The sequence below is a fragment of the Phalacrocorax carbo genome, chromosome 17 (genome assembly GCF_963921805.1).
Source record: "Phalacrocorax carbo chromosome 17, bPhaCar2.1, whole genome shotgun sequence".
Taxonomy (NCBI): domain Eukaryota; kingdom Metazoa; phylum Chordata; class Aves; order Suliformes; family Phalacrocoracidae; genus Phalacrocorax; species Phalacrocorax carbo.
The window spans coordinates 7554136-7582102 of NC_087529.1; the positions used below are offsets into that span (position 1 = coordinate 7554136).

General features: G+C 41.5%; 1 protein-coding gene and 1 long non-coding RNA gene across 3 annotated transcripts; one reads left to right on the forward strand and one right to left on the reverse strand.

Annotated features, from left to right (window-relative positions):
- Positions 1-9: 9 nt before the first annotated feature.
- On the forward strand, positions 10-27967 carry KIAA0753 (KIAA0753 ortholog). Of its 2 annotated transcripts, none has more exons than XM_064468279.1 (17): positions 10-129; positions 1805-1948; positions 3248-3860; positions 5163-5269; positions 5564-5626; positions 6463-6678; positions 7861-8071; positions 9475-9674; positions 11152-11321; positions 12105-12194; positions 12358-12445; positions 13780-13953; positions 21376-21457; positions 23411-23531; positions 23703-23927; positions 26214-26596; positions 27861-27967. In XM_064468279.1, the coding sequence occupies exons 2-16, from the start codon at positions 1859-1861 to the stop codon at positions 26329-26331; spliced, it is 2568 nt and encodes an 855-aa protein (XP_064324349.1). In that variant the 5' UTR covers positions 10-129; positions 1805-1858; the 3' UTR covers positions 26332-26596; positions 27861-27967. The 2 variants fall into 2 exon arrangements, with proteins under 2 accessions (XP_064324349.1, XP_064324350.1); XM_064468280.1 differs by having other exon boundaries at positions 9478-9674.
- Positions 14585-18011, reverse strand: LOC135316111 (uncharacterized). Its single transcript, XR_010375559.1, has 2 exons — positions 17915-18011; positions 14585-14953 (listed from the first exon to the last, which is right to left on the reverse strand). It is a non-coding gene; the product is annotated as an uncharacterized LOC135316111 (long non-coding RNA).

Below are 27967 nucleotides of genomic sequence, written 5' to 3' on the forward strand. Positions count from 1 at the left end.
GCGAGAAGGGCCGGGCTCCGTCCCCGGGCCGCGTCGCGCACCGTAGTTCCGCGCCGCTCCGCCCGCCCCGCCGCTTCCCGGCGGCCTCTGCGGCGGCGGTTGCCCGGAGCGGGTTTGAAGAGCGTCCCGGTAGGTCCCGGCCCGGCCCCGGCGCGCCCCGCCTTTCCTTTCCTTCCTCCCCCAGCGGCAGCGGCAGCGGGCGCGGCGGCCTGCTAGTCCCGCTCCCGGTCCCGCCCGCGCGGGAGGCCGTGAGGCGGGGGGCGGGAGCGGCGGCCGGGGCGGACTGTCGCCGACAGGGCTGGGGCGCGAGGCAGGTGGGCCGGCGGGCCCCCACCCGCGGGCGGCTGGAGGGAGCCGCAGCGCAGCGGAGCCCCTCGCAGCGGGCGCCCGGGCCGCGGGGGGGTGCGTGCGGGGGGGTTGCGGGCAGAGGAGACAAAGCCGGGAAGGCAGTCGCGGTAGAAAGTTTTAACAGCATAACGCGGCATTGGATCCTGCTCATTTTAAAACGCCCAGAGAAAGATGGAGGAGGCGTACGTTTTGGGCTGTCTCCACACATGGCTTTTACTTTAAATCCTTCTCTGGGAGGAGGGTTAGGTGTGAGCATGCCCTTGATCTGTTTTCCTTTGACACTAATATTTTTTGCACAGACCCGGCTGCCTTGAGCATTGCCTCAGGCTGTCTGGCTAGTCTGTTTTCTTCTTCCTGCCATATATGATTTCCCTTTTAGCTAAGTAATAGCTATAAAAGTTCTACAGCAGTCTCCTTATGGTTCATAGTGTGAGCCTCAAAGTCTCTCCGTGGGGGTGTATAAAAGAATAAACTGTAAATTTTTGTCTTAACCGCCAGGATTGCACTCTCCATTTTGTGTGCCACCTGTATGAGCACACGATAGGTTTTCCATTTCTACATGCCTCCTCAGGTTGGTTCTCTATCTGTTATTCATGTCAGACCTGGGATTATTTCTGAGAGGCTGAAATAATCACAGAATCACAGAAGGGTTTGGGTTGGAGGGACCTTTAGAGGGCATCTAGTCCAACCCCCCTGCAGCGAGCAGGGACATCCCCAACCAAATCAGGTTCCTCAGAGCCCTGTCCAGCCGGACCTTGAATGTTTCCAGGGACGGGGCACCGACCACCTCTCGGGGCAACCTCTGCCAGTGTTTCACCACACTCATAGTAAAAAATTCTTTCCTTCTATCCAGTCTAAATCTACCCTCCTTTAGTTTAAAACCATCACCCCTTGTCCTGTCACAGCAGGCCTTGCCAAAGAGGTTGCCCCCATCCTTCCTATAGTCTCCTTTTAAGTACTGAAAGGCTGCAGTAAGTCTCCCCGCAGCCTTCTCTTCTCCAGGCTGAACAACCCCAAGTCTCTCAGCCTGGCTTTGTAGCAGAGGCACTCCAGCCCTCGGAGCATTTTTGTGGCCTCCTCTGGACCCGCTCCAACAGGTCACACGGCGCTGCAGGGGGGTCTCACCAGAGCGGAGCAGAGGGGCAGAATCCCCTCCCTTGCCCCGCTGCCCGTGCTGCTGGGCATGCAGCCCAGGATACAGTTGGCCTTCTGGGCTGCGAGTGCACTTTGTTGGCTCATGTCTAGCCTTTCGTTTACCAGTACCCCCAAGTCCTTCTTTGCAGGGCTGATCTCATTCTCTTCATCTCCCAGCCTCTATTGATACTGGGGGTTGCCCGACCCAGGTGCAGGACCTTGTGCTTGGCCATGTTGAACCTCATGAGGTTCTCACAGGCCCACCTCTTCAGCTTCTCTAGGTCTAATCTAATCTAATGTATGATTCTTCTTACATTTGTAGCTGTAATTGTAAGGAAAGGACAAACAACTGGATTTTCAGCATCAAGCCCATGCGATGGGACCAAGTAAGCCAGCTACGTCTGATGCTACATTTGCATTCACTACCCAGCTACACAGGAATGAAGCAAAGGCTTTACAAACACAGGTATTACTTGACTTCTGCAGTGATGCTGAATTGGTTTTCATTTGTGATCGTTACAAAAATATGATTATGACCCATTTCCTGAGGTAGCCCACTAGTGAGTGTCAAATTTTCATACTTGCTTTCATGATGCTGTCGTACGTAATCTTGACACTGTCCTTTGTTAAGCGTATAGATCAGAAACGACACCTGTAAGCATTATTCACCTGTCTGTTGTGGTTTAATCCTAGTAGGCAGCTAAACACACAGCCATTCACTCACTCTCCCCCAATGGGATGGGGAAGAGAACAGATGGGGAAAAGTGTGAAAATTCGCGGGTTGAGAAAAAGACAGTTTAACAGGTAAAGCGAAAGCTGTGCACACGAGCAAGGCAGAATAAGCAATTCCTTCACTACATCCCATTAGCAGGCAGCTGTTCAGCCATTTCTGCAGCTTCACCATGTGTAACGGTGACTTGGAAAGACAAAACGCCGTAACTCCAAACATCCCCTCCTTCCTCGTCCTTCCCCACAGATTTTACTGCTGAGCATGACGTCATATGGTGTGGGACATCCCTTGGGTCAGTTGGGGTCAGCTGTCTTCCTTGTGCACCCCCAGCCCACTCGCTGGGGTGGGGTGAGAGGCAGAAAAGGCCTTGCCTTTGTGTAAGCACTGCTCGGCAGCTATCAACTCTGATTTCAGCACAAATCCAAAACAGCCCCATACTAGCTACTATGAAGCAAATTAACTCTACCCCAGTCTAAACCAATACACTATCTTAACCTCTTGCTTTACTGAATGGAAACGGAACGTAGAAACTTTATTCTGGTACCATGTTTCAGCTTTCCATTTCTCCTTCAACATACATCTCCCTCTCTTACCTTTGTAAATTTAGTGCTGCCTTACTAAATGACTATGATGTAATAATATCTATTTATATTACTAACGTTAATTGTTGTTATAACTCAGTAATTTCATGATCAGAACTGAAAATCTTTATAAGGGCATTCAGTGTCCTTTGCCCAGTCACTTTGGAGCAGACGTTTCAACATGTGTACCCTCCCTGAAGTGCCCACCCTAAGTTGCAGATCAGTGCCTAATGTTATTTGCAAGATGTTCTAAATGCTTAATTCAAAATAACTTTGAATTCTGGCATTTGTCCGAGTGGACGGAATGCCTTGCGTGCATTCAAGAAATACCGTCATGACAGAATGTGTTCTAATATGAAAGAAGATCCATCTTCCTTCCTGTTATACTCTAGAGGTACATCACCTGTGTAAAGCGTTCTGTGTAACGTCAGCTTTTTTTTACTCTTTGGACCAGCTCCAGTTTAATAGAAACGTTCCTGCAGTTCCAGAGAACTTGGCTCTCAGATTCTCTAACCCTCGCCCAATTATAATAGAAAAACTGAAGGCATCCAACGACCAGAGAAATCCAGCTGGAGGTGAGGACTCTGGCATAAGAAGCCCTGGCATGTTTTCAGTAGTATCTGAAGAGAGACTAAAATTGGCTATTCAGCTAGCCAAAAGGGACATAAAGCGAAGGCATCTTGAAGAGCAAGTGAAACAGCAAGTGTTTGGAGATGCTGTCAATAAACCATTGTTGGCCCAGAAGTCACAACAGCAGAAGACTGAAGTATTTGAAAGTCCAGAAAATAAAAATGCACTGAGGTCTCAAACTCGCTTCAAATATCAGCAGAAACTTGGTCAGCCTTCCAAAGTGGAGACTACCACCTCTGGTGCTAAAGTTTATCTCTACACACCAAATGAGAGCAAGCTAATACCAGCTGCTTTGGGCTCTCCACCAACCCATGACACAGGGCCAGACCCCAAGCGAAATGTAAACAAAAAAGGAGATAAAAACATGCAGGAAGTCCGGCGGCTGCAAAAGGAATTGAGGAGCTATGTCCAGAAAATTGAAGAACTGACTAAAAAAGGTGTAAGACTGAATAATAATTATGTCATATAAATGTACAGAGTTTGTTGATTTGTTTTTCTCTGTTTTCTGGCTTGGATTAGAATCCATATTTAGTTCTGGATTTTTTAGAGCCATCTACTTTTTTCAAAAGGAGATAAAAGCTAGAATGGCAAGCCAGTTTAAGCAATAGTGGGGTTTAATACCTCTGAATTTTTGTGGTTCTCCCCACAATCCAAACTACAGTGACAGTAAAGGTGTGGTAGGCTATCTAATAACGTGGGTGAACAAACATTGGTGTCTGTAGGCCTATTGACTACAGAGTGCAAAAGCCAGTATCATAATTAACCACATTCTTATCAGTGATGAGAGAGGGGGTGAGAGTTGGTAAAATTTCACAAGTCTGACTCACCTAATTTACGGCTGTGCAGTAGCAGGATTAATGTGCTTTCTGACACTGTTGTGGGCTCTGGTCAGCGCCACACGCTTGTGCTCATTTCCCCCCAGTGGGACGGGGGAGAGAATAGAAGGACTAAAAGCAAGAAAGCTTACGGGTTGAGGTCAGGATAGTTTAGCAAGGGAAGGAAAGAGAAAGAAGAAAGAAAAAAAACAAAGCAAGTGATGCAAAGGCTATCACTCACTACCTCCCACAAGTAGACCCAATGCCCAGCCAACGCGTGAGCAATGGCTACCTTCCCCAAAAATAATTTGATTTTTTTAAATGCTGAGCATGGCGTGGAATATCCCTTTGGTGAGCTGGGATCAGCTGTCCTGGCTGTGTCCCCTCCCAGCTTCTTGCCCACCCCCAGCCCACTCGCTGGCAGGGCATAGTTGAAAAAAAAGAAGGCCTTAGTGCTGTGGAAGTACTGCTCAGCAATAGCCAAAATACTGAAGTGTTATCAACACTGGTTTAGTCTAAATCCAAAAAAAGCGCCATACTGGTGACTGTGAAGAAAACTAACTCCCTCCCAGCCAGCCCCAGTATACGCTGCATTGGTTCTTTTGTAATAACTAGCCAGAGGTTTAACTGTTCCTAACTTTGAGTGCTCTACCTGCAACTTTGTCATAAAACTAAGGGGTCACGTGATTTTTGTAAGCTATGTTGTATAAGAATGTTTAGTCAAATTCTAAATAAAAACATGACCTAGAGTTAAAATAACTAGCTTGCATTACTGCTCAAGGGAGCCCTGCAAAGTATAAGATACGATGTACATTGGTTCTGCATGAGAGAGGCTTATTGCTAAACTATATTTGTTATCATGACTTAATAGGGATTTTCACAGGTTCACTTGAGACATAAAACTTTACATTTCATGATTTTTAGGGAGAGAAAGAGAAGTTTTAGATCCTGATGAAGAGCAACAAGTTCGCAGGAGGAGACAGAAACAAGCTGCACGGTCAGCTCGGATGCTGTATGTGCTCCAGCAACAGGTAGAAACCAGCGTTTTAAATTGGGACGTAAGGGAGCTAGTTGGTTGTGATGAATTTGGCAGAAATAAACTGAAACAAGAGAAATTTGGTCGAGCTATCTCTGACCTTCTGTGGCGTTCTAGTTTAAGTCTGAACGGTGCGACTAATTTCTCTCATGACTGGACAGAGGGACGTGCATCACAGTTCAAAAAATAGGAGTTTCAGTCAGACATTACAGTGAAGAGTAATTGTTTATTTATAGACATGAAATGAATTCGGACTGACTTTCCCCCCTCCTCCTTTCTTGATAAACAGGTAAAAGAAATTCAGGATGATTTGGAGAAACTGAGTCCTCATAGAATCAGACATACTAAAAAGGTAAGATGTAATTATCCTTCAGGCTGAGAGTAACTTATCGACAGAACGTTTTCTGGCTAACTGAGTTTGACTGCCTGGGGTCCCTAAGCACCCTCCAGAAGGGAGATTTTTTTGAGTCATGCACCTTTCATCTCATTCTCACAGTGTGTCTCACTTGGTCTGATGCTGCCCTTGCTGCTTCCCGCTTCTCCTCAGTTCTTATCTGTCTGCAGTAAGCTGGAGAGGAAAGTTGTTGGTCTTCCACTTCTCTGTGGCTTCTAATTCCTTCTTCATTCTGCTTCCTTTGCTGAATAACACAGCGTTCTACTCTTGACTACTTTTTTTAACTTCCTGTTGATGTCACGCAGTCTTACCAGCCTCCCTTCTGATTTCCTTCTCTGCGCAGCATCTTGCAGGAGGGCAGTACTGAGATCATGCCTGCTGTTTGGCCAGTATTGTCCTGTTGTTCTCTTGTGCTTTTCCATCCCTTGTATTTTCTTCTGTAACAAGAACTGCAGGACGGAGAATGTTCTACGTTTGGGCGATTGTTGCTCGTTAGGGTCAGGCCTGTGACTACAGTACTCTGTTGGCACAGTGGTGGTAGAAACATCAGAATATGTTATAACCAGGCTGTTTGATCTGAAGCTAGCATGATACTTGATATGAGCACTGTTGTGTAGTACCTTTAGTAGATTACTTAAATGCCTGTTTTGTTTTGTCTCACAAATGGCCTCATATCCTGCAGAATTATCCCAAGCCTGAGTGTTTCTCCTAGAAATTCTGGCAACAATTCTTTGAATAGTGTCAGTGTTCATAGAAACTGTAGCTATTAAAGCATTTGTTTTTCATTTTTCCAGTCTCAAGCAGTATCCAGATTGGCGGCAGCACACAGAGGAGCTGTACGAGCCTTGCAGGCATTTGCCAATCAGTTTAAAGATCAAACAGAGCAGGAGATTCCTACCCACTACAAGGAATTGGGCAGTCTCATTCGACAACTGTCTCTCTGTTCTGCCAAACTAGAATTGGATTCTTCCATTTCTGACATTATCATAGATATTTTGCTGCAAGTTGAGGTAGGAAAAAACATTTTAGTTTTGCTAAGGCAGAAAAGACATAGTGAAATATGAGACTGCAAACTATATCGTATGTTCATGAAGTGGCAGAATATCTTACTGTTGCGGGTTTGTTGTTTTTTTAAAGGCTGTATTTGTTTCTGAGGTTCCTAAATAATGGTGGTGTAAAACAGAGTTGCATCCTTAACACGGAACCTATCTGCTGCTGTTGTTGATGATGCTGTTCCAGTCCTTATTGGCTTTCCTGGTAGAATGAGGACGGGTAGAGATAGTGGTAATAAAACACCAGTTTCTGATTCATTTGCCATTTTCAGGACTGAGAGAATTGCGTTTTATACAGTGGTATGAGTTACATGTTTATTGTTTTGCAATGCATGCTTTTGTCATCAGGATTAGTGATGAGCATCTGAGCTTTACACATGGTGTTGGGTGCAGAATTGTCCAGGCAGAAGATAAAGTTGCAGCTACAAGAGTTATTTAAGCTCTATGCCTTTCAAATGACTTTTGTTAGTGACATCTCATGTCTTAAAACTTGTTGGTGGAATAGAAAAGTTCTGATTCACATTTCCTGCTGCACTTCCTACCTGCAAGGTTATTTTTTTTTAAAGTAAGAACCTGTGTAACCTGAACTATTATGAAGCCATTATTTAATGAAATTGCATAAAAGCAACTGATACAATAGCCATAAGATATTTTATTTTCATTAAAATATTGTTCTAACTGGAAGAGCTGTGAACTGGAAGAGCTGCGGTTTCATTTTTACTGTTCTGAACTGCATGTGAGAACCGTAACAGTGCTATAACTGCCTGGGAAGAGGAAAGGAGGTAGAATTGTTTACGTTTGGACTCAGCATTGGAAGAGGTGTCTGTCGTCTTCTCATAGTCACGTGGGCATTTTTTTTTGCCTGCAGCCTTTGTGTCCATTTCTTTTTGAACATGCTGTAAGCAGATTATTTGCTGGAGTCAATTGTAAATACAAAAATGCAAGCCTTTTCGTAAGATTTAAGTTAGAAGATTTGAGATATAAAGAAGCTTCTGCATGAACAAGCTATCAGGAGTAATCACTGCCACAAAAACCAAAACCATACCAAAAAGCCCCAACTACTTAGAATCTTGTGAATTTGCTTCTCTTTATTACATCGTTTACTGAGAGAGTAATTAAAATTCTAAATATTTGGTGCAGGATCTGGATTCACTACTGGAAAAGAAACAAACACCCAAAAAAGTGAAGAAATGTATTTCAGCATCTCAGGGCAAATCTCCAAGGAACACTGAGACGTTTCCAGCCAGAAAGCAGCTTACCTCTCCAAAAGGAGAAAACAAACCTCTCATTTTAAAGGGACAGCATGGACAGGAACCTAGAAAACCTCCAGCTGCCAGGAGTCTCTTGACTGGTTTGTATTTTTAATTATTAAATACATTTTTATCAGTTAACTCATTGTGTGCAGTTCAGTTTTGTAGTATGTTACGTGTTGTCAGTCAGAAGCATGTAACAGCCAATATGTAGCTATCAGATTCACATAGCCTTGTATTGCACTTTTTTCAGCTGTTCCCCTGAGACCTGCAGGTTTATATGCCCCTTAATAACTATATTATTATTATCATCGTGTTCTTCCTATTTTTGTCCATTTCTTTTACCGTGGGCTACACTTGGACTGGTTTTCGGCAGGGTACACCTAAATGGCAGTTTACAAGTTGACATTAATGGTGCATACAGAATATTCCGAGTATCCACCTAGATGATACCATATAAATATATTATTTTGGAATGCAAAGTCACCGACTGTTAGCAATTCTCCAACAAAGCTATTGTTGTTTAACTGTTTACGGTGAAAAGATACACTGAAACCTTGGCTCAGAATTTCCTTGGTTTGTGCACTTTATCTACTTTTGATAGGGGTGGCTGTCTTTTATTCTTGCCAGTTCAGTAATGTTAACTGCTGCATGGTAATCACAGTTTCAGTACCTAGAGACATGTTAACTGATAGTTAAGCTGAAGACTTTGGTTTTCTTCCCTACTAGTTCACCGTGCAACCTTTGGGAATTGCTTTGCTTTATTTTCTTTTACTTCATATACGAAAGGAAGTGTGCTTAATTCTTTCTTAAAGTGTTGTGAGAGAAATTTACCACCTGAAGTATTTTGACATCTCATGAAAGCCGTTATAGCTTATTACATTATTATATAACCTATATTAATTATATATATATTATATATATTAATTGTTTTTCTTCTTTGGGGTGTCTTTCTCATACCTCATACTGCTTTTTACCAGAACAGTAAGTATTCCTTTCTACCCCTAGGTAAGGGCGAGAAGAATTCTATGAGAGGAATTCATCTGTGGTAGTCCAGAGAGACAGAATATTGACAGGCATCTAATGGTTTCCACGTCTTGCTGCCTAAAAAAGAATGTTTTTTTATCACTCCCTAGACCCCGTACGGCAATTACTATCAAAAGACTTTCCCATGATTTTCATAGATATGTGCATTTTCAAATATCTGTATGTATACAGATGTGTATATGCACACAAACCCAAAAATGTCCTGTTCATTGAAACAGTGTAAGAAAAATTATGTATTTAATACTTGTCAGGAAACACAAGGGGTTTTTTTTTCCTTTTTTTTCTTTTTGTTTTTTTAGTTATGGTGGAGCTTAGAAGCTCATGATCAGGTATACCTAGCATAACAGAAGTATCAAATGTAGAAATAAAGATGATTCTTGCCCCTTTCAACTTAGAGTTGAAAGTTTGTTTATTATTTTTGATGCAGATAAACATTGACATATTGCAAATATTTCAGCAGTTCAGAAGGCAAACAGTTGTGCTCATATATTGCACAATAAATTCCGAGAAGAAAATGACTCACGTACTCCAAAGAGAAATACCACTTTACAAGGAAGCACAGATGCTTTGGTGAGAGCTAGAGCTGTAAAAAAAAATCCCATCCTTGAAAGTGGCCCTTTGAAGAAGAAAGGCGTGTTATTACCTGCAAAATCACAGGTATGGAAGTGATGGAAGAATTTATGCTTTCTTCTACCTGTCCTTGGGATTTGTTATATAATGTAAGACACTGTCAAGCGGTTATAACTATTTCATCAAATTTCTTTTTAAAGTAGTAGTATTCCTTGGAAATGCACTGTACAACTAGAAACAATGAATCGCAGAATCCCAGGTGCGAAGGGACCTCAGGGATCATCTAGTCCAACCTTTCTAGGCAGAGCCCAGCCTAGGCAAGACGGCCCAGCACCCTGTCCAGGCGACTCTTGAAGGTGCCCAACGTGGCTGAGTCAGCCCCTTCCCTGGGGAGATTATTCCAGTGGTGACTGTCCTCACTGTGAAAAATTTCCCTCTCGTGTCCAATCGGAATCTCCCCAAGAGCAGCTTGTGTCCATCTCCCTTGTCCTCTCCATGGGACTCCGTGTAAAAAGGGAGTCTCCATCTTCTTTGTAGCTGCCCCTTAAGTACTGGTACATGGGGGTGAGATCCCCTCTGAGCCTCCTTTTCTCAAGGCTGAACAAACCCAGTTCTTCCAGCCTGTCCTCGTATGGCAGCTTCCCAGTCCTTGGATCATCAGAATTAGCAAGGAAAACTTTCACCGGAACTAGTTTCATGTTTCAGATTAGCATGGTTATTTTTCAACTTGAAATTAAAGCTGAAATATTGTCCTCTTATTGGTCATCCTCCATCATGAAAAATGCACTCAGCAGTAATGTTGTGCTAATGCTAGTGTTAGTAGGAGGATATAACTTAGGCAGATTTGCTTAATTCATTACAGAAATTATAAAACTTCACAATACAAATTCTGGTTTCTGGTAAGTCCTTCTTGCAGCCAGCAAGAGGCTTCTGTAATGCAAACAAATGAGTTCTTTAAAGCATATTTCGGAGTACTAAATTTTGCAAATAGTTGGGTTTTTTTATTAAATGCTTTTTTTTTCCTTCCTCAGAGTATCACCTTCAGCTTGAAAAATCAGATCTGATACAGTAACATAGATGTATGCATATGTAACTGTTCCTGCTTTCCATATCTATCGGTGAGGATTGTGAGCAGGAAGGTTAAGCGTCTCAATAATTCATACTGAGGGGACTAGTCTAAGTGTCCTTGTAGCAAATACAAATATGGCAATATTATAGTTTCATGGCTGAATAAAATGTTACCTTGGAAACCTTTTATTAGGATTTATTAAGAGTTAACACAGAGTATAATTCTGAAAATTTCAAAAGAAGCTTTTCCCCGTGAAGAGCAACATTGGAAAAATTGGAACTGTTTGCAGAAATAATAGGTGCAGGATTAAGCATATGTTCTGTTCAGGCACAGTTGTACTTCCCTTTAAATCAGTTGTAAAACCTCCACATATGTCAACTGTGCAACAAAGCCAGCGGGCATGACTTCAAGACAAATTCTGAAGCAGAATGCAAAATACTTTAAAAATTCAACAACTGGAATATATGTTTTTAATGTAATGGTGTTAATTTTAAGGGAATGCCGAAATCTCTAAAATCAAGACGGGTGCAGCCCCAAGGAAAGCATGCCCGATTTCAGGAGGCAACTATAGCTTTCCAGCTAAAAGAGAACAAACGGCTTGTTAAGGAGAGCGGAACTGCCTGCGTGCCTGCAAGCCCCGCGTCTCCGCCTGTTTCACCTGAGCGGTACGTTCACAGCCTCGTGGAACCCGTCTTTACCCTGCTTGCCTGGGGAGGAGCTGCTGCGTCTGTGCTAGTAAATCAGGTGGATTTGGCCCGGCTGTCAGGCCATGAAGGCAAGTGGCGCAGCACAGCTTGCCGCCGGACAGTCGCATTCTCTTCCCACTCGGCACAAAGTGACCTCGTTGATACAGCCTGGGAAGAGCCGTTGCTTTGTGCTTTTCCCTGGATCAGGTCCAAGTATTGTCTGGGAGTCACAGGCCGAACTGTGCTAGGCAGGGCGCTGACAATGCACGGTATGCAGAATGGATATGCACAGCACTGTATTAAGAAGGTAAATATTATCTCCCTGTTCCGGAAGGACAAAATATATATCTTTGTCCTAGCCAGTGATAGAGTGCAGGTTTGTTTGTTTTAAACTACATTCAGCATCCCGTAGACCAGGGCTCCCCGAATTTAGTTGCCTGGGGACTGCTGTTTGTGGCAGTTGAAGCAGGAGATCCAACTGCTGATCCAGCTGTGTGCATGGCCAGATAAGGAGCTTGTCTCTCCGGGCAGTATTTGTGGATAGCCATGAAATTGCCTGTTTGCCAGTACCAGAAACATAATTGAAGATCCCTTGTTCTCAGCAGAATTGCCTGGTGTATATGGTCTTAAAGTCAGTATTCATTTTCTCTCTAAAGTTTTTTGCAAGTTTTCTAAACTAATACTCAGAATCACATGATTTCATTCCTCAGTTGTTAGAATGTGTGTTATGTAACCCTCTATGTTACTGTTTTGTTTCTGAAGACTAGCATGGCTTGAAGCAGAAGATTCAAGAAGAACGAAGGTTCTAACTGACCGTAGCAGAGGAGAAATGAAAAAAATCCAAAAGTTAAGGTAATGACTTACTTTGAAGAGCTAATAAATGGTGTCAGATCTGATATGGTCTCCCCACTCCCACCAGTCCCCCAAAAAGGACATTTATGTGTTCGGGTTTTTAAAATTATTGTTGTCATACCGAGTTCCAGAATGGCACTGTCATTTGTTCTTTTTTGTGTAGGTCGCAAAGTGCTTCTCCGACCCAGTGTGCAGGCAAAGTTGGGAAGGCAGAACAGGAGCGCTTAGAACCTCTATTAGATAGGACACAGGTAATACAGTCAAGCTCATGCCATTGTTCGAAGGATGCCTTTAGAGCTGTAAAATGTTTATAAAGCGGCAACACACTGTTTCTTTTCAACTTAATGCAACCTGTATTTATTTAGTCAACACCATTTTGGACATTTGGAGAATGAGTTTCCATTTCAGTATGTGGGTCTTGAATTGCTGTAATGAAGTTTGGCAAAGCTGCATTAAATATTTTGGTAGCTTCTGGTCAAGTAGATGCATTTCCAAGTTGTTTTTGAATGGTCATAATAGTTCCACGCTGAACATGACTGGACTTCATAAGATTATTTTAATAATTCTTATAATATCGTATTTAATGACTAAATAAATTTGGACTAGTAATATTAATGACTAGTAATACAGAAAGCTTGATTATCATGAGAGGATTTACATTTTATTTAGAAGATCAGTCCTTGGAAACAAACTGTCATTTGAAAGATTCTTCATTTATAAACCACCTTTTAACGCAGGCGGCTGAGAAGGTATATTCTATCTGTATGTCACAGAGCAAAGCTGCTTGACATTTAAGGTTAATTTTTATCTTTTGCATATAGCAGAGTGCATCTGGAAAATTAATGCTGATTTCCCAAACTTAGGAATTTCAACTTACATAAGCGACATCTTTAAAACTGTGTCAGCACATGGGCAGGCATGCCTTCTAAAGTATTGCTTTGTAACTGTGTACAATAGGAAACAACAAGAAAGCTCCTTCTAACATCATCTCTTTTCTACATTTTTTGCTTGATGTGACCTTGAATGCATAAAGTTGCTTAGAGGGAAAAATGTTTTCATATAAAATAATACAGATAAATGAATAGTGATATTGTACCATGGCTAACTGGTAATACTGGACACAACTGAAACCTACGGCTTCCTCATTGCCTCCTGGAGCTGCTGTGAAACAGTTCCTGTATGATAAGTTAAACGTGTATAGTTTTTGTAAGATGAGGGCCTTCACATCACTTTCTTGAATTCCTGGGTGATCCCTGAATCGGTGACAGTTTCATCTTCAATTTGGGAACATAGCTGTGTAGCAAGCTTTTTCCATATTCATTGATTTTATTGGTAGGAACATAGTAAGCTGTTTTTATTGATTGGGCTTATTGTGTAGGTGGAAGAAAAACGGGAATTTATTTGGATTTTCATTGAAAGGGGAAGTTGAAATGCCAATTGGATTATTTCCGTGAGCTGCTGTAAGAAATGCTTGATTTGTAAGCATTCTTTGCCCCCAGCTGTTTTGGGTTTTCTTTTCTTTCTTTCTTGCATTGGTTATGTGGGGTTTTTTTTTGTTTGCTTGTTTGTTTGTTTTTTAAAATAGCAGGTTGCAGCAAACGCAGATATTCTGAGTGAAAAGCTATTGGATGATCTTTTGGAAGATACTGCTCAGGAACTGTGGAGTATGGAGCAGCATGAGAGACTCCAGACCGAGGCTCTGCCTATGGCTGACACTCACAGTCTGGAGTCAATGTTGCAAAGAATGGAAGAAATTGAAGTAAGATTTTCTCTTTTGGTTGGTCTCAATAGTAACAATTTCTTGTTTACTGTACATAAATTGTAATATCTCTAAGTATCCATGCTCTTAAATGAAGCAAGCTCTGACTGGATCAGTGTATTAGATGAAAGACTTGGAAGGAGTTTGCACTTCCAGCAAAAAGTAGTGTAAGAACAGAAGAACATTTGCCCTAATGGTTTTATTGCTAGCTTTAGAGTTGGTAGACCTGAGTTTGCTCCCCACCTCAAGGCTTCATGGCTTAGATCATCATATGCGAATGGGAGAGTCAGTATGGTGATTATGTTGGTGGTCTCACAGATTGGAAAGTATTTGAATATTTATGGAATTTCTTTTCCTCATTTTTTAATGTTCTAGTAGCATGAGCATCTCAAGGAAATATGCTTTGGCAATCCAAAATATTTTACAGAGCAACATGGGGAAGTCAGACAAATACATGGTTATCTGTGCCCTTATTTATCCATCTTTCTATTCATGAAGTTATCATTTACCTGACTTGAACTTTCTCATATATTGTTTTCTTAAAAATTTGTCTTTGAACAGCTTTTCCATAGCTTTTGATTCAAGTCTTATTTCAACCTTTCTGGTCAGTGTCATAAATGAGACCACAATGGATCATAATCCAATTAGAATTTTATTAATTGTAGCAAGTAGAATATGAGCAAATACAGCGCTGGACGGCAGGGGAGTCTGCGCTCCGCCAACTGCCGTACTGAGCAGTTCAAACAGTCTCTCTTTATACATCTTTACTTCCATGTTCAATGAGATAGTGGAGGTACTTTTCGCATGCTTCAGTTGTTGTTAGGGGGTCGTTTCCTGCTTCCTGGTGATATGGGGTTGCTTGTCTTATCTCTGTCGATAAGTTTGGACATCTGATGGTTATCTTGCATAAGCACGCCTGGGAGGTATTCTTCGCATGCTTCAGTTGTTGTTAGGGGGTCGTTTCCTGCTTCCTGGTGATATGGGGTTGCTTGTCTTATCTCTGTCGATAAGTTTGGACATCTGATGGTTATCTTGCATAAGCACGCCTGGGAGGTATTTTTCGCATGCTTTACACCGAGCTTAACATAAGTCTTAATAAACAATACCTTAGTTCAGTTTCTCACAATCCCCCCTTTTTCTTTTTATCCTATTATTGTTTATTAGACACTACTTTCATTTTCGGCACTGCAGGCAAATCTTCTTCCACAATTCCGACATTTATCATAACACTCACAAGGTAATATCTCACAATTACAATCATAGTTCTTATGTGGCATAATGCATTCACAACAATCGTCATCTTCATTAATAGATACACTCTTATATTTTGCTTCAGACCTTGTAGTCAAAATAAGCAATTTAGCTGGGTCAAACCGTTCTTTAATAAAATGTAAAATACAGCGTAATATACAAGGTCCAAATATAAGTCCCAGAATCAACATAATAAGCGGTCCTGCTAAAGCAGACAACAAAGTGGTTAGCCAAGGTGAAACATTAAACCAGCTTTCATACCATAACTTGCCCGCTTCACGATCTTTTTTACGTTGTTCTAACCTTTTCCGGAGTTCAGACATGGTGTCTTGGACTACTCCCGTATGGTCAGCAAACGAACAACATTCTTCATTGAGAGCTACGCATAACCCTCCTTCCTTTAAGAACAATAGGTCTAATCCTCTCCTATTTTGCAGCACCACTTCTGATAAAGATTTTACTGAAGTGGCTAAATTTTGAATAGATTGCTCTATTTTTGCTAAATCCTCATCTACAGCCATCTGCAAATTTTGCAACTCCTGACCTTTTACCAGGGAGGCTATGCCTGTACTTGCTCCAACTCCACCCGCTATCAGCAGTGTAGCTAGGGTTACTGCCGTAATTGGCTCTCGTTTTTGTCTATTCAGGTTTCCTTCAAAGTGGCGTAGCACCTCCTCAGAGGTGTGATAGATTAGGCGAGGAACAATAATCACCTGTATGCAAAACTGAGATTCATTAAACACGTTCAAGGATAGGCAAGGCGTTATTCCGATGTCTGAACAAACCCATTTAGCTCCTGGTGTCGGGATAGCCCATTTGTCCTTTTTATTTTTGTGTTTCTCTATATTGGTGTTAGTGACTGTTCGGCTGCACAAAGGCTGATACTTTTCGGGCACTGTGCCTATACATTTTCCCTGACCCGTTACTAATTGAATAGTAATTCCTTGCGTATGATTCTTCTGGTCATCCCATTGACATTCTTGTGGGTTTAAACCATTAGACCATCGAATCATACCTGGTTTTCCAACTGCCTCAAAATATGGTGGTCTAATATTATAACATAACCAGCATTCTTCAGTTAAATTTGGTTTGCTTTCATTAAGGGCACGATAAGAGGCTTGCATTAGATTCCATAAGGGGTCCTTGGGTTCTGACAACTCTAGATCTCTGGATAAAGAGAATTCAGTCACAGCATCATTAGTTGTTTTCGAAGGAGAGCCTGAGGAAGGGGTTATGACAATTACGGGGGCCATCTTTTCTTCAGAGGAAGTGAGCGGATTCAGGACCAGATTTGGTCCTATTGGCAAAGGATCGTGGGGCATCGGTTTCTTCATAATTTGAAAAATACCCCCTCTATCTACACCTTGTTCGTAATATCTAATTCCCCAAAATTTTCCTACAAGCCAGAAGTCCTGACTAGGATCTTTTATGGTTATATTAATGCCTGTACATCCAATATCTTTATGATTACATGTACCATTATAGTAACTATCTGTGTAGCTCCAATTTCTCTTTTGACATATTTGTGGTGACCATTTGATTTCTAGATTTTGATCTCCAGATGCAGACCATTCAGAGGCCCATGTTTCGCATCCCCAGTATGCACAATAATAATGGTCTGGACGATTACAGTATGATTTACCAGGGTTCGATGCTGGGCATATATAAATTGGCTTGCAATTCTTATCCATTTCTCCATCGATTAAGTAACGCAAACTTATATTGAAACTAACTGTTCCCCCCTCCATAATTTGTGCTTGGATTGGCTTATTTGGATATTGTATGTTTGTTATTGTCCAATTCATGGGTTCATGAGGGTTTCCTTTTCCATTTGTTTGGGCTATTATCGATAATAAAACTAACGATATACCAGGAAAAAGGGTGTCTGTCAATTTTTCCAATTTAAGTACACTTTTACCAGTCTTGGGGAAGTTCGACCATAGCTGCTCTTGCGCCTCATTGTTCTGGTTCTTTTCTCCACAGTTTGTTCCTCCTCTGCCTCGCCCGTCGACTCGGTTGCTTCGAGCCACGGGGTGTACCATCTTCTCGGCAGCAAGGGAAATCTTCAGGAGAACAGCTGTTTCGGGCTTTCTGCCTGTTTATATAGGCCTCCCACTTTGCAGCTTTAACTAATGGGACTAAGCAAGACACAGCTAGTACTTCCCTTCTGCACTTTGTAGCCAAAATTTCAACCACAAAGGGGATTGATTCGTTGGAATGGTAACAATAATACTAAGGGTTTATTCCTTTGGCAAAACTTTCCACCATTCATGGGATCCTCGAATAATTTCTTGTTCCGACTCTAATTGTTTTTAATTTCCACTCAGTGAGAGTTCTTTGGGTTTTCCAACACTGTGTGCAAACTCCTATCGGAGGGTATTCATATTCACAGTGTGTCCACCATTTATCCTGGCATACCTTACACTTGCAACGAGCAAATGGATAACAATCGCAGTTCAAATGATTGCATCTAATTTGTATATCTAAAGTGCTTATTAGCTTTTCCTCTATATTCAATATTGTGTTACTACATAAGTTTAGCAATTTCCTTCAACACACTTTGTACGCTTCCATATATAATAGATTAAAAAAAGATAATTATAGCAAATATAAACAGCAATATACACTTTATACCAAAAGGTAATGCGGCAAAATAATCAACTAAAGTTCTTATCATTACGTTATCTTTTCAGAGTTATCTTGGTGTCACCTGGAGTACTGATTACTTTCCAGTGGGGTCTCGTCACTGGGCCTTTAATGCGACTAGCATGAGTCCATCCACGCTCAGCAGTCCGGACAGCTGTTTCATCTTGTTCCTTAGCTCCCATTTGTTCTAGTTTTTCCTTTTCTGCAGACTCAAAACTCAAATTATTACTAACAGGTACTTGTTGCATAGTCAAAATCGTACTATAATTGCCTGCTACTCGTTTTGCTTCTGTATCAGCTGCATTATTTCCTCTAACTTGATAACTCGTGCCTCGCTGGTGTCCCTTTATATGTACAACTGCTATTTTATTTGGTATTTTCAATGCCCCCAGAACTCGCCGAATTAATTCTGGGTGTATCAGTTCTTTTCCCTGTGAGTTAACAAATCCTCTCTCCTCCCATATTTTCCCAAAGGTATGTACTACTCCGAACGCATAGCGTGAGTCTGTATATATAGTTCCATCCTTTCCCTTCAGTGACACTAAGGCTTTCCACAATGCGTACAGCTCACAGGCTTGAGCCGACCAGCTGGCACTCAGGGGGCCCGATTCTATTGTCTTAAATTCTCCTTTTGCCCCAATTACTTGTACTTTTTCAGGGGAAACTTTACATCCCTCAGGTATTTGCCTAATAGTCGATTTCTCAGCCCCAGTGTCTACTAAAAAGGTGAACTCTTGTTTATGGGGACCTATTTTTAATTTTATCAAGGGCTCATGATGACTCCGGTCCCCTAAGATATAGAGCCCCTGACTCTCCTATTCCGTTTTTAATATTTCCTCATCCCTGATCCTTTCTCTGCAATTCGTCTTTATATGTCCCTTCTTTCCACAGTAAAAACAACATCTCTGTTCCTTCTTTACTACCACGTTCCCTTGTTTCGTTCCAGCAGATCTGTGTTCACCAGTCCGCCCTTTGCGATCCTCTCTGACTGCTGCTACCATCATTTTTACTTGTCGCTTGCTGCTCTCTTCTTCCCGCTTTACGTAGACTTTCTGAGCTTCCCTCAATAATTCATCCAACCCTCTATTCTGCCAATCCTCTAACTTTTCAATCTTCTTTCTGATATCTTCCCATGATTTTGCCACAAACTGAGTTTTGAGGAGCGCTTGCCCTAAAGGGTCGTCTGGATTTACCCCAGAATACAGCTGAAGGGCTTTCCTCAGTCGTTCCAGCCACTCAGTAGGGCTCTCATTTTTCTTTTGTATTTCATTAAATGCTTTATTGATATTCTGGCCACGGGGTACTGCTTCTCTAATCCCTTGAATTACTATAGTTCTCAGGTCCTGCATATGAGTTCTATGCACCGGATCCTGATTATCCCAATTAGGTCTTTGGAGTGGCCATTTAATATCTGCTTGGGGTCCCTGGGCATGCTGAGCATTCCACAGTCTCATTCCTGCTCGTCTAATCATATCTCTTTCCTCGGTAGTAAATAATTGACCAAGGATAGATTGCATCTCATCTCAAGTATAAAGGTTTGGTCCCAAAAATTGATCTAATCTTTCTGCCACTCCGAGTGGGTCTTCAATTAGGTTTCCCATCTCGGTTCTTTTAAAATCTCGTAGGTCAGCCGAACTTAGGGGCACAAAAATATATCCAATCACAGGTTGGGGTCCCCCCATGGGCATTTCCCTTAAAGGATACATCTGAGCTGCCCCTTTTTGACTCCTAGTTACGCGTCTAGGAGGAGGGGGAGACCCTTGTTCCGATTCTGGTGGGGGAGTGGGCACTCTGGGGACCTCTGAAGGGGCTGCGGGAGCAGGAGGAGAAATATAAGGAGGGGGGGTTAGAAGGGTTTCGTCTAACTCTTCCTTCTTTTTCTTTTGTTCAGTTTTTACTTCATTCAGTGGATAAAGTCTAGCTCTCGGTCTTTCTAGCCACACTTCCGCATACTGACTCTCTTCTGGGTTAAGGGGTTTTTTTATTGTTAACCCAGAGGTTTAATTGTTGTCTGACCCAATCCTCTTCTGACCCATAGACTGGCCAAACGACATCTTTAGAAATCTTCTTCCCTCCCCATATCCTAGTACAATATTTTATCATTTTCTGTTTATCTTTCCCTAGGGTTCCAGGGAAATATCTCCAATTGTCTAGGATATATGCCAGAGGGGTATTCTTAGGTACAGTGGGTACCCTTCCCATGGGAGTCGAAGGCTTGCTGCCCTTCGCCCCCATCTTCTGGAATATCCACAAGCGTGCACTCACTCGTTCCCCTTGTTCCTGGCCCAGTCCCTCGCGGGAGATGGGAAACGCAGTACTTAAGGGTCCGCACTCGCCTGGTTCAATATAGCGAACCTCTCACTCGTTATATTCCAGGAAACCCAATCCCGCCCGAACGGTAAACCCGCGAACAAATTCGCCATATACTTACGCGCCCTGCGTCTTCGTCCGGACTCCCGTGCACAGAATTTTTATGGGATTTTACCGGTTTCTCCTTTGCTCATCATTCTAGAATTTAGGTTCGTCGGTAAGGTTGAGGTAAGCTGTCGGTCGCGGGGCCGCGGATTGCCGCGGGGCGCCTCCCCGGAGGACAGAAGCTCACCGTTCCTTATCCGAGTCACGGCACCAAATTGTCATAAATGAGACCACAATGGATCATAATCCAATTAGAATTTTATTAATTGTAGCAAGTAGAATATGAGCAAATACAGCGCTGGACGGCAGGGGAGTCTGCGCTCCGCCAACTGCCGTACTGAGCAGTTCAAACAGTCTCTCTTTATACATCTTTACTTCCATGTTCAATGAGATAGTGGAGGTACTTTTCGCATGCTTCAGTTGTTGTTAGGGGGTCGTTTCCTGCTTCCTGGTGATATGGGGTTGCTTGTCTTATCTCTGTCGATAAGTTTGGACATCTGATGGTTATCTTGCATAAGCACGCCTGGGAGGTATTCTTCGCATGCTTCAGTTGTTGTTAGGGGGTCGTTTCCTGCTTCCTGGTGATATGGGGTTGCTTGTCTTATCTCTGTCGATAAGTTTGGACATCTGATGGTTATCTTGCATAAGCACGCCTGGGAGGTATTTTTCGCATGCTTTACACCGAGCTTAACATAAGTCTTAATAAACAATACCTTAGTTCAGTTTCTCACATCAGTGAAATTTATCCTAACTTTGTGAAGCTTACACTGCGGACTGTCCTTACCCATATGAGGCATTTAAGCGTACGTTTGAATCCACTGTTGGTAAGGCAGGAACAGCGTGAGGGCCCTTCAGTTGTGTGGCTAACTGCTGCTGGTCTGAAATGGGGGTTGTCACGGTATTGGCAACTAGTTGAGTCTTCAAGTATGGCATTTTGAACGAGATGATTATCTGTGATTTCACCCCCCAACGCCTGTTCTTGTTATAACTAGGCAAAGTAAGCCTACTTTGACTGAGGAGGATCATGACCTGCTTTCCTATCGGGTGATAACTAGTACAGCTGAACTGCTAACTATGTGTTGATTGATTAATCTGTGTGTTCAAAACCAGAGATACCAGGAGGCTGTACGCAGGAGGTTCACCCAGATTGTGTACAGTGATTCGGAGTTCTGGGTCCAGGAAGACAAAAAGGGTAAGTGCCTTTTTAATGCAGCTTGTTTTTTCCTGTAATGTGTATCTTTAAATTCAGATGTTTGGCAATCAAAATCGTTGGATTATGTGTGATCAAATAGCACCATCCCGACATGTTTCTTATTGTAGGTACTCCTTTCAGCGGACTGTTTCTAAAATACAGTTCTAAAATCAATATTTTAAAGAGGAAGGATCTCATCTGAGGACAGGCTGTCATTTTCTACTTGCCTTTGCTGGGGCTGCGTTTGGATGGAAAGCACTGCTAGTGGAATTTAGCTGAAGAATAGGAGTCTTTCACACATACTTCCAGTCATCAAATGTTAAGTTTGAATGTTGTTGTTCCTTTTCTAGGCATTTGTCATTCCTTAGCTTAGATATGTTCTTTTTGACCAAAACGTGAGTAATGGCTTTTGTGCAGTGAAGAGGACGCTCCATAAGTACACACACTCCAATTCATCTGGAAGCTACTTGAATTTACTCCAGAAGACGGCTAGTTTACTTTCTAAGCCTGACGTATCCTAAAGCCACTTCACTTGTTTTCTTGTTAAGCATTTCATGACTTGCCTGTCTTCAGTTTTGAGAAAAGGACTGGCAAATCTGTAAATCCTAATCCTGGAAAGAGTGTTTAGTGAGTTCTCATTTGACTTGATTCCTTTGCAACACCATTAATTACTTAGCAGGAATCATTTTCACGCTGATGAATTCAAAACTCTTCTTAAGAGTTCACTGGCTGAGATAAGGTATAGTGAAACAGTCTGTCTGTTCCTGCTATTGATTTACTTAGGCAGGAGCCAGCAGATATTTGTCTTCTAGTTTGCTTCTCCCGGTTCCTTTCCTTTGTTTTAATAAACTATCAGTTTAAATGGCTTAGAGTTCAAGAGCGAATGTTAGGTAAATACTAGTGTAGCAGTCAATCCATGACAGTTTGAGGTTCTTCTGGCAGTACACAGAAGATAATATTAAATTACTTAAGCTTAGAATATTTTTCCTTATTCTTTTCAAGTGATGGTGATATTGGTCTTAGATCTTGCAGCATACATGCAAGTTTAATTTTCACAGCCTCAGAAAATCTGGATTTTTCTGTACAGAATTCATTATCCAATGTGCTTCAGCAAAAAGTATTTAATCCTTGAAAAAAACAGAGTTTAAATGCTTCCAGTTGACATTATTCACACTTTCCCTGCTTGTTTTTATTGGATAAATTGGATATTGAATAATAAATGAAAGAATGTAAAGTCCTTCAGATGAAAGATGTAACTAACTTTTCACATCAGATTAAATTTTTAATTGAGAGGGACCTAAGTAATAGCAGCAGGACAGTGTTCACTGATGAAAGGTAGGATTCTAAACAATAGTTTGATGTTTCCTATACATACATGTAGGTACTTTAATATTGTTTGCCACAGTGGCATGCTAATAAGGAGGACTTATGCCCGTTGTTTTTCCCATTCCCCTGCTCTGTTCTTTATCCTACTATTTGATTGAGTACAGCAGGGAAGCTACACTGATTTTTTCCAAGCTGAGTATCTGATCACATACTGACTTTAATGGAACTGTGTTGTTTTACGCCAATTGAAGAACCTCACAATAAGGCTGGGGCAGACTGAGCCCAAATCTTGTTGGATTTTTTTTTCCCCCATGTCTTGGATTTACCGCCAAGCTTAATAGACGACACTAGTTTGAGAGCAGTATTTTCTATCTTTCCTCTAGAAGTATTCACTGTCACAACAAACTATTTATACTAAAGGTAGGATTTCTAAAATGCTCAGCTTTAATAGACTGAGCTCTTGGAAATTCTGTCTTTAATTTACATTTTAGGGGCTTGTCACCTTCAATACTTACCTGAAGGATTTCTCCTTAAAAGAAGCAAAAGTCTTTGTGAGGACTTACCTGCAGTAAATGTAGTTTTTCTCTTCCAATGAAACAATTTAAAATGTTATTTTCTTCCTTCTAGAACAATACATGGCACCAATAGCTAAAAGACCTACATCTCCTCATCCGATTCAGATAACCAAATTAATTGGACGCACAGAGCCAGAAATGGACATTTTACCTGAAAAACTTTTTGATGGCAAGTAAGTAGAACAGTCGGCCCTACGCTAAGCTGTCGTGCGTATGAGCCGTGTGTCTTCATGATGAAGTTTTCATTACAGAAAATTATGGTTACTGTTTGAAAAGATTTTCTGATCCTTCGAAAAGATTCTTAAAAATCTAGTTCTGGCTTAATGACTGTTTCGTATTTCCAGTGATATCGATGAAAACAAAGAAGCAGAGGAGGAACTGCAGACTGGAAATGACGTTCTGCAGCCCTTGACTCGGAATTCTCTACAGAAGGAGTGCTGTGTGTCTCTCTCTGTGCCAAAGCATATGCTCCAGAGCATCTTGGATTATAACAGCAGATACGAGCATCACTTAAAGCTTATTTCCCATGAGGCAGTAGGGAGTTTCAATCCATGGCAGATTGCTGAGAGGTATATGAATTGTCTTTGTGTTTTGGAAAGGAATGTACCAGCTGATGATCAGGTTTTTCTGTCCTTATTCAGGAAAGGAGTGGAGAGGGGGCCATTTAAATTCCAAAGCCAGATTTGGGAGGTAGAAGCAGTCTCCTATTGGACTGTTTCTCTACTGGTACTTGATGTTCATGGATTTTTAAGGTAGTTGGATAAAACGAAAGGATATGGGAGTAGAATGTCCTGAAGAAGTTACTATTTTTCACATCTTTCTATGGTGCTACCATGAAAACAACTGTGTGAAATATAGGGTAACTTAAATTATTTTCAGAAGACCATCTGTAACAGCTAAATTGAAGGAAAACAAAACTAACTTTTCTTTTCGGAGTGAAAAAGAAAGCACTGTAATTAAGTGTGCAAATTTTAATCTTTGTGGTAGGGGATCATGAAGTTGATGTTTCAAGGAACAACAGTAAATACTTTAAAAAGAGACCGCTGGCCTTAGCACAGATTTCAGTGCTTCCTCTTCCCCAAGTCTCCCTGCTTCACAGAGTTCACTGGGGGAAGTGTGACACAGGTGGCTCACCATCCCTTAGTCCAAATAGTCCAAATAGAAGACAATACACATACAAACAGATGACGCAGTAAGTAACAGTCTCTCTGCTCTTCATTTCTTGGCAAAGAGAAACTGTTACCACACTAAACATCTGCTGAGCGAGCAGGGCGATGCAAGCTGAAATACCCACCTTGCACTGAAGCGCGAATAAGTGTTGTGATTGCTCAGTAACAGGAATAGCGACTAAGTGATATCACTGGTTATCATTTCCTTGCGCTTCTCTTGAGTGATCGCCTGCAATTGCCTAGAGATTGTTCTCGGTATGTGTGAAATATTTCAGATATCACCTATTGGTCTTGTAAAGTCCCAACCCAAAAAAAGCATGGAAATACAGGGTGACCTTGAACCTCGCTAGTCCTGTTCTTTCAGAACTGAAGAAATACTGGCACAACATCAGTTGGAAGAGAGGGGCCGTTAGCTCCCTGAGAGTGGAAATCAGAACACTTCTGACTACGAGAGGAGAGAAATGAGAGAAGAAAACTCTGGAATATTAAGAAAGAATTACAAAATCTCACTTCAGTGGTTGTAGATGGAGTGGTTTGCCATAATTGTCTGTATTGGCAGGTTGGCTTAATTGCCAAGAGTTTTTCAGCTTCTGCGCACGTTTTTAATGTAGTAGCATTGAAATCAGTGATACAGCTCATTTGAGTAACATCTGGCATCTGCGTTAGTGTTTCCAGGAACGGGTCCTGCAATACTTGGGATGATTTGCATGTGTGTTGGTGGTTTGCCCAACTGCGGATAAGCAGGCAAATGTTTTAATCACTGTGGTTAGACCACTCTATTTGAATTTACCGAAGTATGCCTTGTCAGTTCTCAGTACCGTCACGCTGCCTTCTGAACTGTACTCCTTTTCCTAATTGGCGTGAGGCTGGGCAGTTCAAGGACTGGCACCTTCTTGGCGTTGGCAGATGGATTAAATGGCAGCGAATCACTCCTGCTGACGGCTGAATTCCACTGCTGCCATTTGCCTGATACGTGTTGTAGCTTGAAATCAAACGGCAAATGCAGTCCGATAGCCAGCATGCTTCATGGGCTTATTCTTACCACCAGAGGGCATTATACATCTTTTTTATATAAAATAGTCTTGCACAATGTTTAAAAGAAACACTCCCATGCTATGCTCAGAAGGTCTTAGAAAGACTAACTTTATGATAATTTAGAATATATGCAAAACTCTGAAGAGAATTTTTCAAGAGGCCAGTAAACAATTGTGTTCTTACACTAAAATAGTTTTCCCTTCTGTAACATTTGCTGTGGTCCAGAGATCACTGAAAATGGAAATGTCTCACCTCGCTTTTGCTTAAGCTTTATTACTCTCAGTAAGGCCTGGTTCAGTGGCAGCTAAAATCAGTAAGAAGCTTCCCATTTACTTCAGTGGCCTTTGGGTGAGCACCACAGTATGTTAACTCTTCTTCCCAAGGCAGGTTTATTGTCTAAGAGTTTGAGAAGAGGAAGCAACTGAGATCTCTCAACACATTTAATCCTGAAGTAAGGAATTTCTGACACCTTATACGACACATCAGAATACATATCAGATCTTTTCTTGGGCTGAGCAGTAGAAAGAACGAAAAAAACATGAGTATTTGCCTTTTAAAATCAGAGCATTGATACGAATGGAGTGAATGACTAGAATTTGAAATCTGAGTTTCTGAACCTTTTCCGTTTCTTTTTCCCTCCCTCTTCCTCAGTCTTGCAGAGCAACTCACAGAAGAAGCCCTTTGCGATGTGGCCGCAGAGCTGCAGGATGTGTGTGAGGATTATGCAGAAGCTGTGTTCACGTCAGAGTTTTTGCAGCCAGCGCAGTAAATGCTTCCAAATCTGCCCCGTTATCAAATGCAACGTCAGCCTCCGTCTAACAGTCTTATCAGATGATCTCATTTTTCTTTTTTTTTTTTTTAAACTCTGAGATTCTGTCCACCAAATGAATTAAGTCCATCAAGGATTCATCTCAGATTTTTATAAAACCGTTATCATAAACTTTTCCTTTTCAGACTTTATTATAGTGCATTTATCAGGACCGCTTTGGGTTTTTTTAGCCAGTATTTCAATAGAATGAAGTAAACTGTTACAGGTAAAGTTTATATGTTTTGATAGGACTACTGATCCATTTGTATATCTGTATTACTTAATCCATTTTTATTCTTGTTAGAGTAAATTATTGGGAGGAGGACTGGGTTCAAGCAGTGTCACAGACTTAGCTGCACTGTGCCTCAATTTTCTGCTTTGAAACAGAGAGAATCTGACGTACCTACCTCATAAGGGAGCTGTGGGGTTTAGTTTATTCTCCTCAGTAAAATGCATTGAATATATCTGATAGTTGTGTCAGAAGAATGAAGCACTGTTGTATTTCTAAAGCCCAGATGGAACAGCCCAGAGTAAAAGCAGTTCGGTTTGCTGTTCAGGGCTTTCAGTATCTTGTCAGAAAGATGTTGTCTGACCACCATGCTTAGCCTATGTACCAGGCTTAGTTCTTCTGGGGATGTGGCTGCCCAAAGGAAGGATTCTCATAGCGCAGCATTAAGTAGATGAAACACTTAGCACTGGCTGTACTCATTGGCCAACAGCCTGCTTGGACTCTGGCAGTCAGCTTCTGAATATAGGACCGCTTCTGTTGGTTTCTGAATATCACTAGTGTATTATGCACAGACAAACAAGAGCTTTCAGTAGAAGCACACGATGGAGATTTTCTTCCTTTTTTTCTTAAACTAGTCTAAAGTATAATTTTATCAGCATTTTGTGATCCAGCCCCACGTTCCTTACCCTTAAGAATCCCATTGAAATCAAGAACAACAAATTAAATTAACAATTGGCATTTCTGCAGTATTGAATTAACTTGTTCGTTTCAAGTAATCAATGTCCTAGTTTGGGTCAAGTCTGGAGCAAGCAACGAGTAATAATCAGTTGCAAATTCAACCCCTGAGGTAACCCAAAAACCAATATGACAGTCTGTTCCCTTTGTCAAATTTCTTTTCTCCAATACTGTTCAACCTATAACAGAATCATTTTTAACCTTCTAATTTTATTCTTTATTTCCTCTAATTAGAACATAAGTTAAAAAAATAATTTTGTTTTTATTGAAGCCTTGTTTACTGTTTTGTCTTGAAATTTACACCAACTGTAATGACGTAAATGTTACTGCTGATGTGGGACTTTGCTGATGTGTGGTTTCTGTAATTAAAACACTACCCTTTTTTTTTTATTTCTAAGATTATAGAGGTAAGCCTGTTTTTAAGTCCAAAAGATCAAAGCCATGGTATCTCTATGTATGTGTATATATTCTTGTGAAAGTATTTTCAATGTATTTTATTTTTTAATAAACAACACTTGTTTCTTAGGACTGGACATAGTTTTAATTTAAGATAACTTCCATCTGAACCCACTTGGAATAGTCAGCACCCCACATGCAAGGGAGCACCTGGCAACAGTACAAGAGTCAAACTAC